The sequence below is a fragment of the Oryza sativa genome, chromosome 4 (assembly GCF_034140825.1).
Source record: "Oryza sativa Japonica Group chromosome 4, ASM3414082v1".
NCBI classification, from domain to species: Eukaryota; Viridiplantae; Streptophyta; class Magnoliopsida; order Poales; family Poaceae; genus Oryza; species Oryza sativa.
The window spans coordinates 4537889-4559515 of NC_089038.1; the positions used below are offsets into that span (position 1 = coordinate 4537889).

Genomic DNA, 21627 nt, shown 5'->3' on the forward strand with positions numbered 1-21627 from the left:
TGGGCTGATTTAGTTTGCATGAGCCGAGCTAGAGCCTGTTAAGCCGCTGTATTTTTTTCGGTTCGTTGGATGCAGATCGAATGGACGAGCAACACCCGACGTCCCTCTACCGTATCCACAGCTACATCAGACGATATGAATCCGATGACAGTGGTAGGTGACGTACCCCTCAATAATGTGAAATGCTGACTACTTCGTCCGTAGTGACTTCATCAATCTTAAGACTTGTCGACGCTTTCTTTCGAAGGTGCTTAAAGACATAGGGTATATGAATGCACATGCTGTCAAATGTATGATGCGCTAGTGTTCCACCGATGATACCCAACCCATTTTAGAGGCTAGCATCGATGCTATGCACTGGCGAGGAGATACCAAGAAAGAAAATCCTAATGTTGGGTGGGTAAAGTAGATGCTCTTTGCAAAAAAAAAAAAAAAAAAAAAAAAAAAAAAAAAAAAGGAAAAAAGAGAGAGAGAGAGAGAGAGAGAGAGAGAGAGAGAGAGATTACATGCATTCTTTCAACTGTGAACTTTGCTTCTTGAAATTCCCAACTCATCTTTGTATCACTGGGCTCACTAATGTTAGCATCAATACTAGCACAGTATAAAAGAAAATGAAAACCAGCACTTTGTTTGAAACTGTAATGGTGTCGCAAACGTAGCATCACCTACACTAGACATCCCTAAAATAAATTCCATGAACTAACAAAAGATAATATATAGTAAACCTATGTGCTAAAATTATTCTTGAAACTCCATAAGAGCACTTGCACAGGACAAGACAGTCCCAACTGGAAATAATTATTCACTGCTGGTTTTGCGCTGCTTGGGTGGGTGCATGAACATTCAAAAGTCTGGAAGCCCAATCCTTGACTACAGTACACATAACAATGTCAGTACAACTTCAAAGTTATAGGTCCCAATAATCTAACAATATCATCTGTCCAAGAAGAGTCCCTCTGATTTTTGGATAGATAGATCACTTCTTGGGGTAGTCGGTATAATCAGGTCCAATGTCCCGCGATCCAGTATTCACATATGGTCCTCGAAATGTAGCCTGTGGAGGTAGAGGCTTTGATGAATCAATGATGGGTTTGTTCTTTGATTTCCTGAAGTAAATCACAGAAGATAAGAAAAAAGTAAGGCAAATGCATAATACTTTCTCTCCATGCTGAGAAGCACAAGAAAGATGAACAGTTCAGACTTACACAAAATAGAATGGAAATGCTAAGCCAGCACCAGCAAAGGCCAACAAACCAGTGGCAACTAAAACGTTCCGTGCCTTGGACATGTGCTTGACTCAAAAACCTATAAAAGAAAGGAAAAGAGTACTTCAGGATACCGGGAGAAAATTTGCAATTTTGGACAGCATATGAAAAGCATGGGTGCACTAGATAATCATGCTCTGACTGAGATGTTCAACCTAGCAGTGAAAATACTATATCTATGCCATCCATTCGCAAGTAATTCCTGTACAAAAGATCACATACTTAGTTCTTTATTCACTGAACAATACTTCAAACCATGTTCTATCATGATAGTGCTATACTGAATTGTTTTATATGGCTTACCCTGATTTTCATTGCTTTCTTTGCATGATGTCTTTGTGTTGTGTTTATGTGAGTGAATGGTTGCTATTTAATGTTTAAGTTCCTGTCGCGAAGGACAAAAAAGTATTTACAGATGGAAATTTTACATAATAACAAACTCAAACTTCGACCCTCAGTACAGTGTACATCTACGCACTTCAGCCAGAAAATCATAATAATATTCTTATCTACGCACTTCAACCAGAAAATCATAATAATATTCTTACTACATTAGTAATTTGCTAGCGAATCAAAAACTACATAGGTATAACCAAATGTTATGTGCACACATATATATCTCAACATTGGATTCTACAATTAAACATTGACCAGAATGATAGAATTCAACAAGGGCCACTACATGTGCGCTTTTATGACTTGAGAAAGCTAACCCTAGGGTGTAACAGGGTCACATCTCCACACACTGCATTTTTTGCAATATCACATATGGAAAAGGTAAGGAGATGTACTTTAGTCAATGAAATTCAAGAGACAACGAAAGATAGCTCCCTAAAAAATAAAGAGAAGTTTTTTGCAATGAAAAATATAATAAAAAAAAGGGGAGTTGGCCCTTAGCAATTGATAAGATGCTCATATAGACCTAGATACTTTAAAAGGAAGCATGAAATTGTCAATTACTGCAACAAATTTCAATTCAACCATTTTGAGGACAGATGAAGAACTCCTAAGAAGAATACATGGAAATTTTGTTAAACTGCAAGGTTCAAGAATGGAGCAATAACTGTGCAATGACAAGGGATACTGTTAATGACATTGATGTACACATCAGAACCACAGGGAAAACAGTGGGCAGAGATGTTGCATATGAGCATGAAACTCATATGGCATCAAAGGAACTCAATGGTCCATATTGATGACAAGGAATTTATCGACTACATGATATATCTCACTTGCCACGTGCACAAAAAAAAATAGGGTGAGTACTCGAGAAGTCAAGATTATTAAGAAGGGTCAATCTCACCAAGCAAATGAGAAATTTTTCACAGAAAGATAGAAAAGGACATCTAAAATTATGAAAGGCCAAGGTCCAAGGAGATTAGCACTTGTTCTCAAGACCTATCAATTGGTAAGCTCAAAAGATTCTCACAATATAACAACCAAGATCTGAAGATTATCCTATATCCTTATCTATATTGAAAGGAATGACTCTCCTCATATCATTTTTCATATAGAAAATTTAACCAAGTATCTACATGTGCAAGTTATAAGAAGAATATATATGTTTGTTAAAACATGTTTCAGAATCACCATCAATCATATAATTGGGAAAATGTATAGCGCGGCCTTATTAATGAGGTCTGAGGAACAATGATCTCGCCCACGTGTACAATCTATAGATGGGTGGCTTGATGAGTAAATGACAGGCAGGATGACCAGGAGCAAGGCAGCAGGAATGCAAGATTAATATTAGGTGGGCCACCTGAAAACCCCAGTAGGCAGAGTGATAGCATGGACACCAAGCAACAGGAGGCACTGGCCAGGCCTCCCCGCTTCTAGAATAGTAGAACATGAAGAGACATATGCATTCTTGTATAGTGGGGCAATGGGCTGGCTCAGCTGTATAACTGAAGCTGAAGCCATTTCCAACAAAAACAACCATAACTATTCCTAGTGTAACAATCTGATAAATATCCAAGCCTATAGATTTAGTACTTGGAAAAAGGTTTAATCAGTTGGAAACAATCTAAGCCGCTTTCATCGCTTCATATGAAAATTAGAGCTTCAAAAACAAAATAAACTGTAACCAAAACTACTCCAGTTCACAATCAGACCCAGAACTTAGCAAGCTAGTAGTTATGCCACATGTGAGAGCTTGGATATGAGAAAGCTCCTGACAGGAAACTCAGTGATGTGCATAGATGAACAAATGCACTTATCGATACGTTATAATGTCTATCTCGCACTCACATTAAACAGCTCATTAGGTTGGGGCGCATTTAAGCGCATGAGAATCTCTTCAGGTAACAACAGAGGCAACAGCACACATGCAATTAGAAATGAAAGAAGGTGACTCAAAAGATCAAACCTGGTTTCTATCCAATGACTGAAAGAAGCAATCAATTATTACGGTTTGAATATGTAACCCCTATTCTACTCCCTCGTTTTTCATATAAAAAGTTTTTCTTTTTGATAACACTAACTATGCTTCTAACTTTCTTAATTCTTAGTAGTATTAGTTATTGCCTAATTGCCCCCACTGTTATCACAATAGCATAATCTGCAGTGTGTGTTCTGGTGTATTTTGACAAGTATTGCTTTGCACTTTTGCAGGGGGCGGATCCAATCCAAGTTGGGAGATGGGGGGCTCAATTCAGTCGAACTCCCAAACTTCTTTTCGGGGACAAAAAAAAAAGAAACAAAGTGTTACTTGTATTAACTAAGGTTAAGGCTCTGAAATGAAGAGAAAAGCTTTGGTTCCACAGATCTAGAAGAGGAGAAGCTAGGGTTAACGCGCGCAGGCAAATTCGAGAGATGAATGAGGAAGGGGATGTGGATGCTCACCAGGATGCAGCAGGACGGACGACGGCGGCTTCCCCTTGCTCTGGATTCTGCTCGCGAGACGGAGATCGGCGCAGGCGCAAGGAGCGGAGACGAGACGGGAGTTTTTGTTTTGTGTTGTTTTTTTTTTTGTTCTCTTTTTCCCCTGACGCAGGGGACGGGGGAGAATGAAGATGCACAATGATTTTAGAACTCCATCTCCTTTTTTTTTCAATTTAGTAAAATTTCACCGGGTTATGGTCGTAGTTTCATGTAAAATCATAGAAACTTTGGCACGGGACGCATAATCATAGGTATTATGATACTAATATTTCACAAAACCATATTATTCATATTTTTTTACTTTAATTACATACTTTTGAGTTTTATAATCACATCTAACATCTATAAGCTTTTTTTCAGCCGTATAAATGTACTTTTTTTTCTATTTTGATATAAGAGTATGTCAAAATAATTAATGGTGTGGTTTATGAAACTTTTTGATCATAATACCTAGGTTTATATGCCACATGCCAAAAATATATATATATTATGTAGCTTGAATCATAATAAATGATATTTGATGAAATTTACTTTTATTCTTTAAGTAAAATACATGTTGGTGACGCTATTATTAGTTTATTATTACCCAATTATCAACTACAAGCATTATCTTAAATTTTTCGCTTAAATCCAGACATATTATATATTTTTTACACTTTGGATGTGGTGTGCCACCAAGGACGCCGTTAGCATCCGCTAGTTGCCGCTCCTCTTCTCCATGCACCGCCCTCCCTGCTCCTTCTCTATGAGCCACCGCCATTCCTCCTCCTCGCCTTTGCACGCACAGTCGGACCCTTAGCCACCGATGTGTCTCCTCCCATGGTCATCGTCGAGGCTGGTGGCATCGAGCTAGGGAGGACTCGGGAGACAGGAGCCGCCCTACTAAAGAGAGGGGAGGTTGGATCCGAGCTCCTCCTTGCTGGAAGCCAGCGGTTCCCCTAGGTCCGGGAAAGAAGAAAGAGAACTAGTGTATGGAGCGGCGGCATAGTCACTAGATTTGGAGGTGGAGTCATCGGACTTGGTGATGGAGGCGAATGGATGGAATGCGAGTAGTCCATGTTTAAACAAAAGGTAAAGTTAGCTTTTGTTAGGTGAAAAGAATGGTTGAAGGATGATCCAATGTGAAAACTTAGTAAGAGCACCTAGCCTAAACTGTAGCTTATCCTATTTTTTCCGTGGCACAATTAAAGAGCTAGGTTGTCTTAAAAAAAAGAGTTGAGTTATCTATTAGCCGATAGGTTTGTGCTATGCTTGTATAACTTTTCTATATTGTTATCCATGTTATTCAAATATTCAGCCTCTTGAGATCTCTTAAGCAACATATAGGGTATGGGTCCATTGAATCTTAGGGCACCAAATTTTTGTTTATACTTTCTTCTATCACACTTGGGTGACACAATTACAATAATTTTGGTGAACGTATCACAATAATGAAAGCTCATTTATGATGAGAGGATGCTTGTTATCTTACTAGTTGGTAAGTGTAATGATAGCGCTGCTTTAAAGGAGGAGATCCAGAAGCTCAAAACTGACTTTATGGTCACAATACCACTTTTTACTGATTTTGAATTCACCTAACAAGGATATAAACTTGTTGTGAGTGAAGTTATATATTGTCAGCTCATTTTTCAGATCATTTTTAGATTGGACAGGTTGAAATCAACTTGATGGCAAGCCTAATGTGCTCATTCCAATTTGTGATCATGTGGTCAGCTGGCTTATTTTATCTGTGTACATATTTGCTTTTCCTTTTTTATGACAATAGTACTATTATGCCTCACCATGTAAATAGGTCATAATAAAACAAGTTACATATAGGCGGTGTCATTTGTCACACTAAACTTTTATATATTCATATGGTTTTGTTTGCTTATTGTCTTGGAAGCCCGTGTTCCTATTTCTAACAAGTTTGAACGCCACGGTACAAAACCTGCTTTCAAAAGAATCATGTTAATAACCATATAAATATACAATTTGTCGAAATGGCAGAAAGTTGCCATGAAGAATCTAAATGTGTAATGTGTAAGTTGCATGTATTAGGAGGAAGCATAATACCAAATACATTATGATGCTAAAGAAGTGATGAAACATGTATTTTTTCAATGGTATACAACATAAAAGCTTATAAAAACTGGTCAACCAACCAGGAGGAGGCAAAATCATCCAGTTGTTTATACCGTCTCCTCTAAATTAGATTATCTATCAACCCATCTAGTTGTTTATATTGCCCGCTCTAAATTAGATCATCTGTTGGTCTTTATCCATATCAAATAATAGTAGTACCTCTGTTTTAGGTTATAAGACGTTTTGACTTTGGTCAAAGTCAAACTACTTCAAGTTTGACTAAGTTTGTAGAAAAAATAATAACATTTTCAACCCAAGACAAATTTATTATGAAAATATATTTAATAATTGATTTAATGAAACTAATTTAGTATTATAAATATTACTATATTTGTCTACAAAGTTAGTCAAACTTAAAGTAACTTGATTTTAACCAAAGTGAAAATGTCAACCTGGAACAAAGGAAGCAATTTTTATGTAACACAAACAATAACTACACAAGTAGAAGAGGTTACATAAAATTGTAAATTTCCCGTAAAACTACATGTATTTTGACCTAAGTATTAAAAAACGTATTGGTGCACCAGAGATTTAACATTAAAATTATCACGAAAATACATATTTTATAATACATGACCGCAAATATATTGTTTTATGATAAATTGAATGCTAAAGCTATAATTTCATAATATAATATTTTGCGATAATTTGAACAAACTATCCTTTATATATCTGTGAAATTGACTCAATCGAAAATTTAAACAGAAGGCAAGTGAAACAAATTACTCCTAGGTTTCTTTCTTTGCACATCACAAACCAGTAAAAATATACGCCAAAACGCGCCGCCGCAAGCTCGCCACTCTGAGCCGCCGCGCCGCCGCCGTCGCAGAATCGAAGGTGGTGGCGCCATCATCGGGCTGGTAGGCACACGACCCACTCCTCCTCCTCCTCCTCGGCCATGGCAGGGCCATGGCCCCTCCTCCGGTCGTTCCTGAGGAACTGCGTCGCCGGAACCCTCGTCGTCGTCACCGTCAACGACCGGTACGCCTCCGTCATCACCGTGCGTGGCACCTCCATGAACCCCACCTTGGAGTCCCAACAAGGTAACCCCAACCCCAAGAATCTCCCCCCGCCACCTAGAGCTTCGGCGCGCGCGCTTCACTTGGCCGCGTTTTGCTCGCGTCGCAGGTGACCGCGCGCTGGTGAGCCGGCTCTGCCTCGACGCCCGCTACGGATTGTCCCGCGGCGACGTCGTCGTCTTCCGGTGAGCTCTCGCCTCTGCCGCTGCCGCCCGCTGTCACCCCCGAGTGAGTTCTTGGGGATGGTTTGTTTGTTCTTTTTCTGGATCTTGAATTGTTTTGTGTGATTTTTTTCTGATAGGTCGCCGACGGAGCACCGGAGCTTGTTGGTGAAGAGGTTGATCGCGTTGCCCGGCGACTGGATCCAGGTGCCGGCGGCTCAGGAGATCCGGCAGATACCCGTGGGGCACTGCTGGGTGGAAGGGGATAATCCTGACGTCAGCTGGGACTCGCGAAGCTATGGCCCTGTAAGAGATTATATTGCTTACATTACATGCAAAAAAAATTAGTTACTGATTTTGCGCTACCTTACTTAGGCACTGTTTAAAGCTTCAAATGTCATGAAAAGGATATGTGTTGTAACAACTGTGTATAAACCAATGCTGCTGGCATTGCTTTAGCTGTGGTGTGCACTTGTTGCCGATATGTATGGCTACTTAAGTGGATCTGCGGGGATGTTTAAAAGATTACCGGCTAATAGCTTCGGTCGCAAAATTTCGATGGCGCATTTAGGGTGCTGCTAGTGGGTATTGGTTCTATAATAATAGATAATAGCTCAGTTCATCACCATAGACTCCTATACAAGATGAAAAGCTTCTCCGACTTGGCTGCTGTTTACCTACTTGGTGTGTTTTGCACTGGATATGAACAAGTCAAATCCCTGTGTATTATAAATCAGAGCATTCCAAAGCATTGTTATGCCTTTGCGCGTCCTTGTGTATTGTAGTTTCAACTTATATACATGGGGAATGGGACAATGATTTATATAGATTAATGGTTCCAGGTTGACAGCCAGAATTACTTTTTTGTAAAAAAATAGACTGAGAAGACATAATGCCTACTTTAAATAATATAAGCTTAAAGGACAAGGAAAGAGTATAATTCTTCAATAATTCCTTCGATTTTCAAATAGCTTGTAAACTGAGTTGGCCTTATTATAGACTAGTAAAATACTACCTACACATATTACTTTTTCTGAAGGCTCTAGTTAGGCCTAATTAGAAGAAGCATGTTAACATTTTTTATGGAAATTACTACGTACTGTAACTCTGTAATCACCAAAGTCTACACAGTGAGTAAATCATTAAGAAAAAACCTGGGCTGTTTGGTCAGGACTGTCCTGCTCATCGACAACACTAATTCAGAAAAAGAAACTGCATCCATCCTAAAATATAAGGGATTTTGCCCATATTTTGGGACGGAGGTAGTATCATCTGGCCTATTATGTTTATGTATGTTATCGTGTTCATGTACTCAATGACAGCATTGATAAACCGCAGTCGACCTGCAGTTTAAAATTTGTTATCCATAATACTGATTTCTTTTCGTTTTATATATCATTATAATGCAAGAATCGTATTGCCATATGATTTGAACGTTACCATATGCTGTCTATGCTTTCTAATAGTAACATTTTTTTTCTTGCACATCGTCTGTTAGTATTGCTTTAATTGAGCCTTAAATCCAAATGTGAAGTCAGATAGACAGGATATGTATCAAGGCCTCTTGATTTTGTGCTGTTTAACCATTTGCTGGTTTTGCTTCCCCCTGTAATGGAATTACCAGAAACTACTGGTAGCACTCAACTTTCTTGATGTTAAATACTAGTAGTTGGGTTGCACTACAGCAAAATAAATTTATTGGCATCTTTTCTTTTGGTACTGAACATCTTGGGTTTTGTAATCTGCAGATTCCTCTCGGTCTGATGCAGGGGAGGGTCACACACATAGTCTGGCCACCAAATAGAATTGGCCCAGTTGAGAGAAAGATGCCAGAAGGAAGAGTAATGCAGCGATGACTTTTGAATCTCTTGTTAGGTTGGCTAATACAGTTTTTCCCCAACTGGAGTAGGATACAGGTTCAGAAGCCTCAAGATTAATTGTACTATCAAAGACAGTGAAGTAAGAATGTCATGGTCATTGGGAATTTCATTCCTAATGGCACTGAAGTTGATTCTCCTTCCAGAGTTCGTTGCAGAATGCATGGTTAGAAGTTTTGCTTCTTGCAGCCCTTAGATATGAACGATGCAATGCTGAAATATTGCAAATTTCATTGGAGAGAGGAATCATTGACATCTTCAGTTCAAATTTATTATGATCTGTCACCTGTTGCGGTTGGAAAGCAGAAACAAGTATTGCTATTTAAAATGAGCACTGTAGCAATTTTTCAATCACCTTCACTTAGCAAAACACACATGACACCTGCTTACTAAAGCAGGAATGAACTGGAACAAATTCCAAATCAAATTCTCTCTCTCGCACCATGATGTAATGTGCTTTCTTTGGTGTTGCTTTACTTCATTCTGACTTCAAGGCATCAGTTTTGCTTCTTTACTAACTCGGCTTTATTTAGGCCAGAAAATTATGTATTTTGTTATTAGGGATTCTTTAAAATAATTGTGGGATCATCTTTCTTTTCCAGCCCTGCAGATCGTCATGTTGTTGGAATTTTTAATTGGACTTACCAGGTTCTCAGGTAATTATACAATTCTTCTCTTTTGTTAAAAGAAAACCATAATTGTTTCATCCAGCCCTTAAAAAACCTTCAAATTCTTTTTGAAATTAAACTAAGCGAGCTATTATCAATCGAACTAAAGTCAAACTTTATAGTGCTTATAAAATATTATAAGTTTTATCCCATTCATAGAAAGGAAATAAAATGAGAATCTTTGCCTATATCATGACTAGGGTAAAATTTGCAGACTGAAAAGCCTGGATCTGCAGCTTTAATTTTCCTTCTTTATATGAGTTGGCAAGTGTTCTCCAAGCAATCTAGATTTGTCTACATTTCCTAACATATCGAAATTCTATACGAGTGTCGTGCTGTTCAATAGATGCATTCTTTTCTGCCTTGTAACCTAAGACTTTGGTTTCATTGTTCACCTTATAGATATCTCTGTACGTGTTCTGTAGTTATCTTTAACAAGTAGCCAATGCTTTAAAGGCTTCTTCAAGAATATGATATAAAAAAGGTGGATATACTATTCCCGTCGACTTTGTTCTATATATGATATCACGGTAAATATTTTTGCTTCTGTTCAGTGATGAATGCTTGCTTTATAAAATTTAACCTATTTAATTCACGGCCTATAGTGTGCCTTTAATTGTAGATTTCTGCTTTCTTTTTGGCTTAGACATAACAATGGGTTTCATTGAGCAGGTAATTTGGTCCAGGTTGTATCATAGCATTTCACACCCCTTTTACTTGCAGTAGAAATGTCAGAGAGGGACATCACCATATCCTCAAACAATTAAGTTCCAATTAACTGAATCACTAAAGTTGTTTTCTGTTCAAAGGCTATGCAAGTGCATCCTTAGAAACATTTGTTGCGGCATTAGCAGGATGCCGCATCAATCACGTATATAATTTATCTCCATTCTCCAGTCTTTTGGAACTAAATAGTCTCACACCATGGAGTTCTGGAAATCTACAGAGGTGATCACGTGATTAGTGGATCATATCAAGGAACACAACTAAACAATTGCCATAGAGATATAATAACAATTTACTATAAGCCCCGATATGATTCATTTTTAATTAGTTGCATTTTAACTAGCCATTAGCAGAGGTGCTGCAGGTGGATACTACATATAGATAGTACTTATTTGCAGATGATATTGTGGACTATGCATACATGGAACTAAGGAGAAAAACAACAGAGAATGTTGGGCTATATATTCAGGTGTACCTTCACAAATGGGCAAACATCTCCCAGGTGTATGCTCCCCAGTTTTGCAAAGGAAATTATGTGCTCAGCTGTGTTCATCCTTCCTCTGCTCCAAACACAAGTAGCCATCATGAGCTCAGCTGCTGAAAATGCCTCCAGTGATCTAAAGCGCTAGTAAGCATGATCGGTGACAAAGACAGTGTCCAACTTGTGACATCTATCAATGCAGCACCACTTTAGACGAAGCCATCTAACTTCTTCTATCTCCTGACAGCAACATGTGTTTAGGATTGACATTGGTGATGGAAGAATTGTCATGCAGATGCAACGAATCGACCCTGTTCATCAGAATCGCTACGGCACTCAACACTTGTTCATTGGCCACATTAGCATGGCTTACTCCCTCTCCAATCTCCAAATGGTGCTACACTATTGGCATAATCAGGATGCTCAATGACTATCATGTCCAAGTTGATATCCTCATAGTTATCATCTCCTTTTTGAGTTCTGTATTTTTTGGGGGCCGAAGAGTTGCAGATAGTTAGATGGATATCTTTGTTACATTTTTAACCTGTTCCATTAAAATTGGAAAATAGAAACTCGAACTTAAAAAGAAAGGAGAGGGAGATCATAGGTTATTCTGATAAATGTGGAATTACATAGAGAGAGTCCATCTATATAGTTCAGTGACAGCACAATCTGAAGATACATAATTTGTAATGGGGAATTAAAGTACAAATTGAAAATTTATTTAGAGTATAGCAATTTCGTTCATCAAATACTCAATGCCTAGGTTGATTATCCAAGTTAGTCCACTGGCACTGGCTGCATGGCCTCAGCCTCCGCTCTCAATTCCTCAAACAATGCAGATGACAGGTATCTCTCCCCTAAACTCGGAAGAACAGTCTGAAAAAAAAGTCGCATTGGCTGGTTTTCTGAAATTTATTCATGTTAACTTTGCAATTAATGGTGCACAAATAGGATATGTGTGACATACCACAATGAGCTTCCCTTTGTTTTCTGGCTTCTTTGCTAGTTCAAGAGCAGCAACTGTGTTAGCTCCTGATGATATTCCAACCTGCAACGAAAAAAAAAAGTTATAGATTTCAGTAACAGTTAATTGAGTGCAATTGTGCATCGCCATTCAATTCCACATTAACCAACATTCTTGCAGAGCTAAGAAAAATCTTCTATATTTTGAATATCGATTTTTTTATTGCATGATGTTTTATTTTCTGACATTACTGACATTTAGCATTGACTGAACAACAAGAAACAAATATATTCTGACACTTACCAGAAGACCCTCCTTCAGTGCCAATTCTCGAGCCATCTTAACAGCATCCTCACCTTTCACCTACCATATGCCAGTTTTACTTAGCAACTTAGTATTGCCTATATAGTATAATGTAAAAAAAAAAAAAGCTGGATACGAAAGAAAGGAATCGATGGTTTTTTTTTTTATTTTTTTTAATTTTTTTTTTAAGATAAGGGTATTTTTTTTACCTGGCCTCTACATCCAACCGGATATATACGGCCATTGAAATAGGGAACTTAGCCCCGGAAATAACTCAATCTGAAATTCGCTCCATAGGAGATTTGAACTTAGGACCTTGGAGTATTACTCAGGTCACTGTAACCACTAGGCTACATGCCCTTTCGTAATCGATGGTATTAAGGAGGAGGTGAGTCTCGAAAGCCAACTTGTGGTGCTAGCCAGTAAAACTCTGAATCTTTCTCATAATGTACTAAGAAAAGAAGTGAACCTAAATTCATTTACCTCAATAACCTTTTCCATTATATCCATATTCAAAATTTCCGGCTTAAATCCCACTCCATTTCCAGTGATGAGGTGAGGACCTGCAATTCGGTTCAGTGAACAACATTATGACAAGTGAAATGATAAGTAATTAATTACCTACTACAAAAGGATAAATCTTCATTATCTAAAAAAAAAGGGATAAATCTTCCTGAGAGCTAGATCTTACCTGGTTTGCCACCATTCAAAACATTTGCTTCAGCAGGTTCAACTCCATAGATCTGCATACACACACAAATGGCATTAATTTCACACATATATCTGGAGTTTTTTTTTTTTTTGTTTTAGTACCTTTGCATTGGGGTTCTTCTCCTTAAGATACTTGCCAACACCAGTGACGGTGCCGCCGCTCCCGATTCCCATGACAAAAATATCAACCTGCCCAAGTGTATCCTCCCAGATTTCTGGACCAGTTGTCTCATAGTGTACCTTCAATTTTGATCAACACAAATCAGAAACAATAGCAATTGAAGTATCATACTTACTCCAGAATATGAAACTTATATGTCTGAATTGAGCTTTAATTCGCTCACATGGGAAGCTTTACGCATATAATCTTGGTCTATAAACATAATATATCATCTTACAGCAAGAATTTGCAGGATTGACCAAAACCAAGATTTCGCATTTCATCAAAGATTACAACAAGTACTACTGCGTGCAGATTTTTTGCATTGAAGAATAGAAGACTTTACCTTGACATTTGCAGGATTCTCAAACTGCTGCAGCATGAACGCGCTAGGATGGTTCTCATACAGCTCGGCGGCCTTCCTCACCGTGCCTCCCATACCTTTTGTTGGGTCGGTAAGGACGAGTTTTGCGCCGAAGGCCCTCATGGTCACCCTCCTCTCAAGGCTGGTGTATGAAGGCATTGTGAGTATGAGTTCATACCCTTTAAGAGCAGCCATGAATGCCAGGCCAATACCCATGTTCCCTGATGTCGGCTCGATCAGTGTGGTCTGTTCGACAGGAGATTTGTCATTTTTGGTTAGAACTTAGATGTCATAAATCCAGGTGAAGGTGTGTTTGATTTTGTTTCACAGCAATGTTAAACCGTTTTTCCTGAAGCAAAATGCCCTTGAGTTATCCAGGTCAAGAACTGAACAGCCCATGCTAGCACTGTGAAAGATTTTTCTCAAAATTTTAATGGTACATAAATATGAATTTAACTTAAACATGGCACTGTGATAAAAATTTGTTACTTAGTATAGCTTAATTTCAGTGGTCAATCTCTGTACTTAATGAGTTTAGTTGTTCAAAAGAATTAGATCACTGACCTTACCTGGGGTGATCAACCCCTTCTTTTCAGCATCTTCCAACATTGAAATTGCTGGTCTGCATTACACCACACCAAAAACAAAATTCAAGCTCAGTAATTAATTTATATACCCATGTGTGGCTAATGCATAAGAAATTTTTTTTCATATTTATAATTAGTCAGCTTCTCGTTTTCTTCCTTCATCTGTGCATATTCTGATTTTATGGTGAATAACTGTTGATACTATCATCCTTAAGAGTTAAGACCATGTAATTTGTCATATTTTAGAAGGCTATGAACTATGGTAACCAACTATTCTACAGAACCAATAATATTGTGCCAGACCATATTAAAATCCTGGAAGTGAAATAGATAGATGGTGTGGCCTTGAGTCAAAGCCTCAAATATTCCCTCTGTTTTCAAATTATTCCTCGTTCTATGATCGTCTTAAATCAAACTTTTTAATTTTTATCATCAATTTTTATAAACATAGTTTAACATCGTAAGAATTACATTTTTAGATTTGCCATAAGAAATACTGTCATAATATAATTCACATGTTAATCTACAGACTTCTAAAAACTAATGAAACAAACATAAGTTTGTTTGATTTATGACAAATCTAGAACGATAAATAATTTGAAACGGAGGAGTACTTAGTTTGGTCTTAAAGCAATATGTGTTTAAATTAGTCTAGACGAACTGACAAAGTAAAAGTAGTGAACGAATACATCCCCTTTCCTTAGTTTGGTCTTAAAGCAATATGTGTTTAAATTAGTCTAGACGAACTGACAAAGTAAAAGTAGTGAACGAATACATCCCCTTTCCATCGGGTGGAGACCTAGAGCTTACAAAATGGAACTTGTCCAATAAAAAAGTGGCACTAATCTGGACTTAATCCTCACCAAACATAGGTCCACAGTATATCTGTCACATTCAGATATTTCAGACAGACAAGAGCACGAGCCTGACTATTGTCTGAAAGAAACCTTGCTACTTTCCCAACATGCTATCTAAGGATAAACTTATAATTCCAGCCACTGAAAAATATCAGGTCCCAATCAAAATATCACAAAAATGGCTACAAGACGACAGAGAGAAAAGGACATGCAAGCCATGGCGATTACATTAGCTGTTCAATGATTGTTATCATTCCAAATGAGCAGTGAATGAAGTTGGTGCTAATGATAAGTAGTAATCAAGGCAAAAGTAGATACATCAGGTACTTAATTACTAATTAATTAGTCACCTGTCCTTGACGCTGAAGGACGGCTGCAAGAACTCGAGCTTAGCAGCAATCCGGGCCCCACATCCTTCAGTGACCTTGTTCAGGTAAACCATGGGTGTCCTCCCAATCAGCTGGAATAAAATAGAAAAAAAAACGAAATTAAAATAATAAACACTACTCCGTACTAAGCCAGAACATGCAACTGATTCAAGATTTTCTAAAATGTGTTTGGGGGCAAAAGAAAATCATTTTTTTCCCTTCTGGACAACATGCATGGATGGTAAAAATCTGTTCTTGATAACAATCACAAGATTAAATTAAAAGAAAAAAGCAAGAAGGAAATACTAGTAATTAGTTAAATCACCTGTGACGCAGAGTCCCTGATCTTGAGCCCTGGCAAGATGCCAGGCGACTGGACCGGGTCTGCGGCGGCTGCTTGCTGCAGGGTGGAGAAGAATGGTGAGCCACCGGCGGCGGCGGCCATCGCCGGCGGTGCTCGTCCGCCGCTCTGGAGGAGGGAGCGCCGCCTCATGAGGCTCATCAGAGCCCTCTCCATTGCTGATTTGCTGATTGGTTGCTGTTGGTCACTGCCGGCGGTGCTGTGGCTCACTGGCGATGCTGCTGGCTGGCTTTGTTTATTTATTATGTGGCGCCGGAAGCCCCGGAATTCAGAAGAGAGGAGATGATATATTAAAAGAATATATTATGTGGCTTTGTTTATTTATAATGGGTGTTGCTGTCACTGGATGTGGACATGTTATTTTGGTGGGTTATATATATATTCTTTTAAAGATTTCGAAATTAGATATAGAGTGTATTTGAGAGGAGAGAAAAAGAGAATACCTGGAAGATATGCAAAACAAGGTGAGTCATTAGCACATGATTAATAAACTTAAAAAATAAATTAATATGATTTTTTGAAACAATTTTTGTTTTTTTAAAACACCGCCAGGGTGTGTTCACGGAAAACAAAGATCTTTTCTTATCTTTCTTCTGGTCTGAAAGCAACCTTAGGGTGTATTCTTTTTCTTTTCACTTTCCTAACTTCTATTCTCTCGATTTTCATGCGTACGTTTTTCAAACGGTTAAATGATGTATTTTTTTAATAAGTGTATATAGGAAAGTTGCTTTAAAGATTATATTAATTCACTTTTAATTTTTTTAGCTCATTTCTAATTAAGGGCCCCTTTGAATTGGAGGAAAAACATAGGAATTTTAGAGGATTTCAATCCTATAGGAAAATTTCCTATAAATCCCTTTGAAACAAAGGATTGAATCCTATCCAATCCTTTAAAATTCCTATGGAATGGACAATCCTATAGAGATTTTGGAGGAAATTTAGTAAGAGTTTCAACCTCTTGGTAACTTTCCTTTGAGTGTATCTCTCTCATCCAATTCCTGCGTTTTTTCTACAGTTCAATCAAACGGTCATTCCTATGTTTTTCCTGTATTTTGCAATCCTCTGTTTTACACTTGCATTCCTATCCAAATCCTATGTTTTCTCAATCATGCGATTCAAAGGGGCCCTAATGATGCGCTAATACGCTAGCTAGTTTGTTTTTCGTGCACGAAGAAGAAATCTCTAATTCTTCCTCTCAAACACACCGTAGAACTCTATTCCATGATAATTTGGAGCTCAATCACTAGTACACGAATGATTTTCGATTTTTCTGGACGGGACTCATTTTAGATTGCAGACGGATCGTAAGTGGTTGCGTATGCAAAAATCGTGCTCCATTTTCACGTGCGGCTCTTTAAAATGACCGCACGGAAAAATCAATTTTCGCTGGCGCATACGAAAATAGCCCACACACCTTTTTAATCCCGCCATCACCGCCTATCCCACGCTCACCCATCTCTTCCCATCTCCCTCTCCTCCCATCTCACTCTCGACTCCTCCCACTCCTCCCATCTCCTACTCCCTATACCTCTCCTCTTCCTCCTCCTCCTCCTCCTCCTCCCATCTCCCAACCCCGGTAACAGCGGCGGCCTCGGCTAGGGCGGCGGCATCGGTTAGAGCGGCGGAGGCAGCGGCGGCATAGACAAGTGCGGTGGCGATATCGGCTAGGGTGGTGGTGGCGGAGCGGATCCGTCGCCGGCCACCATGGGGAGGCCGGATCCATCGTCAGTGACCGCGGGGAGGCCGGATCCTTCGCCGGCCACCGCGGGGAGGCCGGATCCGTCGCCTGCCACCGCGGGGAGGCCGGATTCGTCGCCGGCGACCGCGGGGAGGCTGGATCTATCGCCGGCCACCGCGGGGAGGCCGGATTCATCGCCTGTCACTGCGGGGAGGCCGGATTCGTCGCTGGCAACCGCGGGGATGACAGCGGCGAGCCTCGGGCAAGGCAGCGATGACGACGGTGGTGACAGCGGCGGCGGTCACTGGATTAGGGTTTGATTTTTTTGTTTCGATTTTTTATTTTCGCGTGCGGGTGCGTCACCCACACGAAAAATCGTATTTTCGCAGACACCTCGTTCCAGACGGGTGGAAGATCCGCACGCGAAAACTGATTCCCACCGCACGGAAATAGCTAAAATTAAAATTTTGAATACTAAATTTAGAGTGAAATTTGATTTTTTTTATCGTATTTTATTTTTAGCATTAACTTTGAAATCTCTAACATAGACATAAAAGTTTTACTCATCAATTACTTTTTTGGCCTTTTATTTTTCAGTGTTGTTTTTTTAAAGTCTTGCACAACTGTTTTTGTCAAGCATCTTGTGGGTGGAAATGAAAAAGATCAGCTTAGACCTTATCCATTTGTTATTGAACCTAAGAAAAATATAGCGTTCGCTACTGAAAAAAACATATTTGAAAATATACTTGAACTAACGTTCAATACGTGAAAAATACACATATTAATTTCTGAAGGTAGACCTCTTTATACCCCACATGTAAAAATCGATTTTCACATGATATACTAGACTTAAGACTTATAAGGTGTCTCGCTATTTTTACAAGCAGTAAAAGCATGATTTTTTGTTCACCACGAAAAAAATAAAACCTAGGTGTTTGGAAAAATACATTTGCTAGTAGAGGTTATGGAATTAAATATACTCCCTTCATCATAAAATGTACGATGTTGAATAAACGCCATAAAAAAGAAACCGAGGGAGCAATATTTTTCAGAGAGTTTTTATGGGTTTTCATGAACTAAATTTACGGTATGATTTTTTGACTACTTATTGTTTCCCGAGCTTAAGGTATAATTGGCGGCACACCATAAATTAAGTGTATGTTTCCTTGTCTATCTAAGAACCATTAAAACACTCTCTTTTTCTTTAAAAAATGAATTGCTATATTTCTTTAGTCAAAACAAAATTCTTTTTTTATAGAAAAGTTAAGCTTCTTTGCAAATTGCAATACATTTTTTTCTCAATTTCAGCTCGAATCAAACCAATTTCTATACAAACTCTAAAAGGTTGTAGCGAACACTGGGTTGTCTCGTGGGGATCCTTCCTGTCCGGCTGCTAATATGCTGACCAATTATATTCATGATAGCTGTAGCTGATGATTGAGCCGTTGTTGATTTGGTTTTGAGTGGCGGCGAATCACAGCTGGAATCTTTCTTAGTTATTATTACTTGCTATATATATTTGTAATTATCTCGGTTCACAAATAATAAGAATATAGAAACAAGAATCTTACAATCCTAAGAATAACCAATACTATTTGTCCATTTAGTTTGTAGGAACGGAGTTAAGAAAAAAACGTAGCAAATTTTCTTCGCTCCCTATAATTTCAAAGGAATATCGTGTGAAAATTTCCATTCACTATAGCTCTTTTTTCTACTCCAACGTGTAGCATCGAGGTAAATAAGCACTCATCGTACGTTCTATAAATGTGGCCTCAAAAGCATTCAAATCTCATTTACATTATTGACTTAATACTAAACATTAATTCCAATATGTTTACATGCCTAAATTACAATTCACTCCAATCATATATCATCCCAAAGTTGTATTAGTAATTAGTAAATCAAAATTACTTCACCACACCCTATATTTAAATAAATATATTTGCTCTTTGATGTTGCTTAATTAAGCTAACAACTTTTGTAATGAAGCCCCCTTTACTAATCAAAACTCACATGGGTGTTGCGTTGTGCGTGTGGCCTCCATACTGCCGGAGACATATGCATGCGGAAAAAAAAAAGGGTAGATGGAAAGAATCTGGCCTCTGCCCAACGTTGAGCAGCGGTAGGTAGGTAGGTTCGTGGCCTCGTTCATTGCACACTATAATCAAGTGAAAAGAGGATAGAAAAATATGGACCGGCGGCTGTATGTACTGAACTTTGATTTCTCCATGTTCAATGTTGATTTAGGTATATTTGGAAGCTTTAAATTCCGAGAAAGAAATTCAGTTGGTAAAAATCCGGAGAAGCTAGCAAAAACAACTTATGGATATGCTATAATTTGTTTCTTTAAATAGTGGTGGACATACTCTCTGGGTAGGGTGGGTTGGCCGGCCCAGCTACGGTGCACGTCACATGACACCCTCAAACCTCATTTTTAATCTTGTTTCTAGCACATTAGTCATGAGCCCACTATTAAATAATCAGATAAATTACGTATTTTAAGTAGGGGTTAAAACATTTATGAAAATTTGTGACCAAATGAGTATTATTTCTATATAAGCAGTACCATTTTGACCATTTCTAATTTTGGTCATACATAAAATTTGATTTTTTTATTTCTTTAGGACATATTACAATCTACAGTGAATAGTTAAATTGGTAAATATATAAAAAAATCCACTTTACTCTCCTGAGCTATTTGGTGAAGCACATAAAACCTGAAATAATTTTTTATCTCGTTTTATATCCTTGAACTATTGAAAGCGGTTCCCCTTACTGCCTAACAACATTTCTCTTTTTTGATAATCTCTCTTTATATAAGTCATATATAAGTTATATTTGCACAAAAATTTGGTATGATTGATAGATCCATTATGACCTACCTCTTAATATTTTTTTTAATTTTGTCACTATTTACATATGCTTTGAAGCGCTTATTTTTAAAATATTTTGAAGCTTTGATAATGATGTCATTTATGGCCTAGAAAATATTTGCTTAAAATATGACTTGTATAAAGAGAAACAAAGAAGAGAAATGCTATTAAGTAGCAAAGCAAACCATTTTCAATAGTTTAGGGGTCAAATGAGCAAAATATATTTTAGTGGTTAAGGGATCCAATGAAATAGTCCCGGGGAGTGAAATGAATATTTTAAAATATGAATATTCCCATATGCTTATAAATTTGTTTTTAAATAAATGATTTTGTGTTCAATCATTTTCATCCCTAATTCATGGCATAAGGCATCCATCGTATCTCATCTTCGTGACTACGCTTACTGCCTTGCCTACTGACTATGACGTTTGTTCGACTACTAATTTCCGCTGTTAACTTGCTCAATGTTCGTGTTGTGCTTTGCTGCTGGTGCCGTGAACCGGTCACTATGATTTTTATCGTTGTATCATTATCTAATTAGGTCTAGCTCTTTGCTAGATGCCACCCCATCTATATTTTAAAGTTGCGTCCATCACTATTTTGACTTTTACATCCATAGAGATTCACAATCTATAAGAAATACTAGATTGTTTGGGTACTTTTGATTTGTAGTGAAGTTGTAGTCGTCAGAAGCTCCATAAATATGTCATTAGTCCATACTTAATTTCTCTATGTTGTTCGAGGTATATGAACATGTTTAGAAATCCCAAAGAAAAAAAATACAAGTACTACTACAGAAAATAACATCAGTGCCGGTTCGTAATTGGCATCAGTGCCGGAAATAGACCCGGCACAAAATTTTCGCCATTGATGACCCCCTCTCATCATCAGTGCCAGGTCCCAACCCTGCACAGATGTACTTAGAAGTACCTAGGTAGAATCTGGATAGACTCATATGTGCCGGGTATTCTCTAAACTCGACACTGATGTGGGCACATCTGTGCTGGGTATTCGTAGACTCGACACTGATATGGGTTCATCTATGCCGGGTGTGGGCTAAACCCGGCACTGATAATACGGAGCCAAATTCAAAATTTAGGCTAAAAAATATTTTTGAATACTCCTACCATCTTTACTCATGTATATACAAAGCCCCAACCACTAATATATATTTTTGCAAGTTGTATATAATTT

The 21627-nt window shown here is 38.2% G+C and overlaps 3 protein-coding genes and 1 long non-coding RNA gene across 7 annotated transcripts; 1 reads left to right on the forward strand and 3 right to left on the reverse strand.

Moving 5' to 3' along the window:
• Window positions 1-602: 602 nt before the first annotated feature.
• LOC4335046 (uncharacterized) lies at window positions 603-4265 on the reverse strand. 3 transcript variants are annotated; one of them, XM_015778594.3, is made up of 5 exons: window positions 4110-4265; window positions 1569-1650; window positions 1421-1467; window positions 1206-1305; window positions 603-1106 (listed from the first exon to the last, which is right to left on the reverse strand). In XM_015778594.3, exons 4-5 carry the CDS (start codon window positions 1286-1288, stop codon window positions 977-979), a joined length of 213 nt encoding a protein of 70 aa, XP_015634080.1. In that variant the 5' UTR covers window positions 1289-1305; window positions 1421-1467; window positions 1569-1650; window positions 4110-4265; the 3' UTR covers window positions 603-976. The 3 variants fall into 3 exon arrangements, with proteins under 3 accessions (XP_015634080.1, XP_015634079.1, XP_015634078.1); XM_015778593.3 differs by lacking the exon at window positions 1569-1650; XM_015778592.3 differs by lacking the exons at window positions 1421-1467; window positions 1569-1650.
• Window positions 4266-7067: 2802 nt separating this feature from the next.
• On the forward strand, window positions 7068-11945 carry LOC4335047 (uncharacterized). 2 transcript variants are annotated; one of them, XR_001545516.3, is made up of 5 exons: window positions 7068-7315; window positions 7401-7476; window positions 7593-7758; window positions 9201-9495; window positions 9932-11945. XR_001545516.3 is itself a non-coding variant. In XM_015780777.3 (4 exons), the coding sequence occupies exons 1-4, from the start codon at window positions 7171-7173 to the stop codon at window positions 9306-9308; spliced, it is 495 nt and encodes a 164-aa protein (XP_015636263.1). In that variant the 5' UTR covers window positions 7068-7170; the 3' UTR covers window positions 9309-9826. The 2 variants fall into 2 exon arrangements, 1 of the variants encoding a protein (XP_015636263.1); XM_015780777.3 differs by lacking the exon at window positions 9932-11945 and having other exon boundaries at window positions 9201-9826.
• On the reverse strand, window positions 7175-11331 carry LOC136355990 (uncharacterized). Its single transcript, XR_010740611.1, has 2 exons — window positions 11199-11331; window positions 7175-7756 (listed from the first exon to the last, which is right to left on the reverse strand). It is a non-coding gene; the product is annotated as an uncharacterized lncRNA (long non-coding RNA).
• LOC4335048 (bifunctional L-3-cyanoalanine synthase/cysteine synthase 2, mitochondrial) lies at window positions 11784-16090 on the reverse strand. Its single transcript, XM_015780776.2, has 10 exons — window positions 15847-16090; window positions 15504-15613; window positions 14274-14331; window positions 13692-13955; window positions 13288-13425; window positions 13166-13217; window positions 12958-13037; window positions 12475-12534; window positions 12175-12255; window positions 11784-12083 (listed from the first exon to the last, which is right to left on the reverse strand). Exons 1-10 carry the CDS (start codon window positions 16036-16038, stop codon window positions 11985-11987), a joined length of 1134 nt encoding a protein of 377 aa, XP_015636262.1. The 5' UTR covers window positions 16039-16090; the 3' UTR covers window positions 11784-11984.
• Between the last annotated feature and the right edge of the window lie 5537 nt (window positions 16091-21627).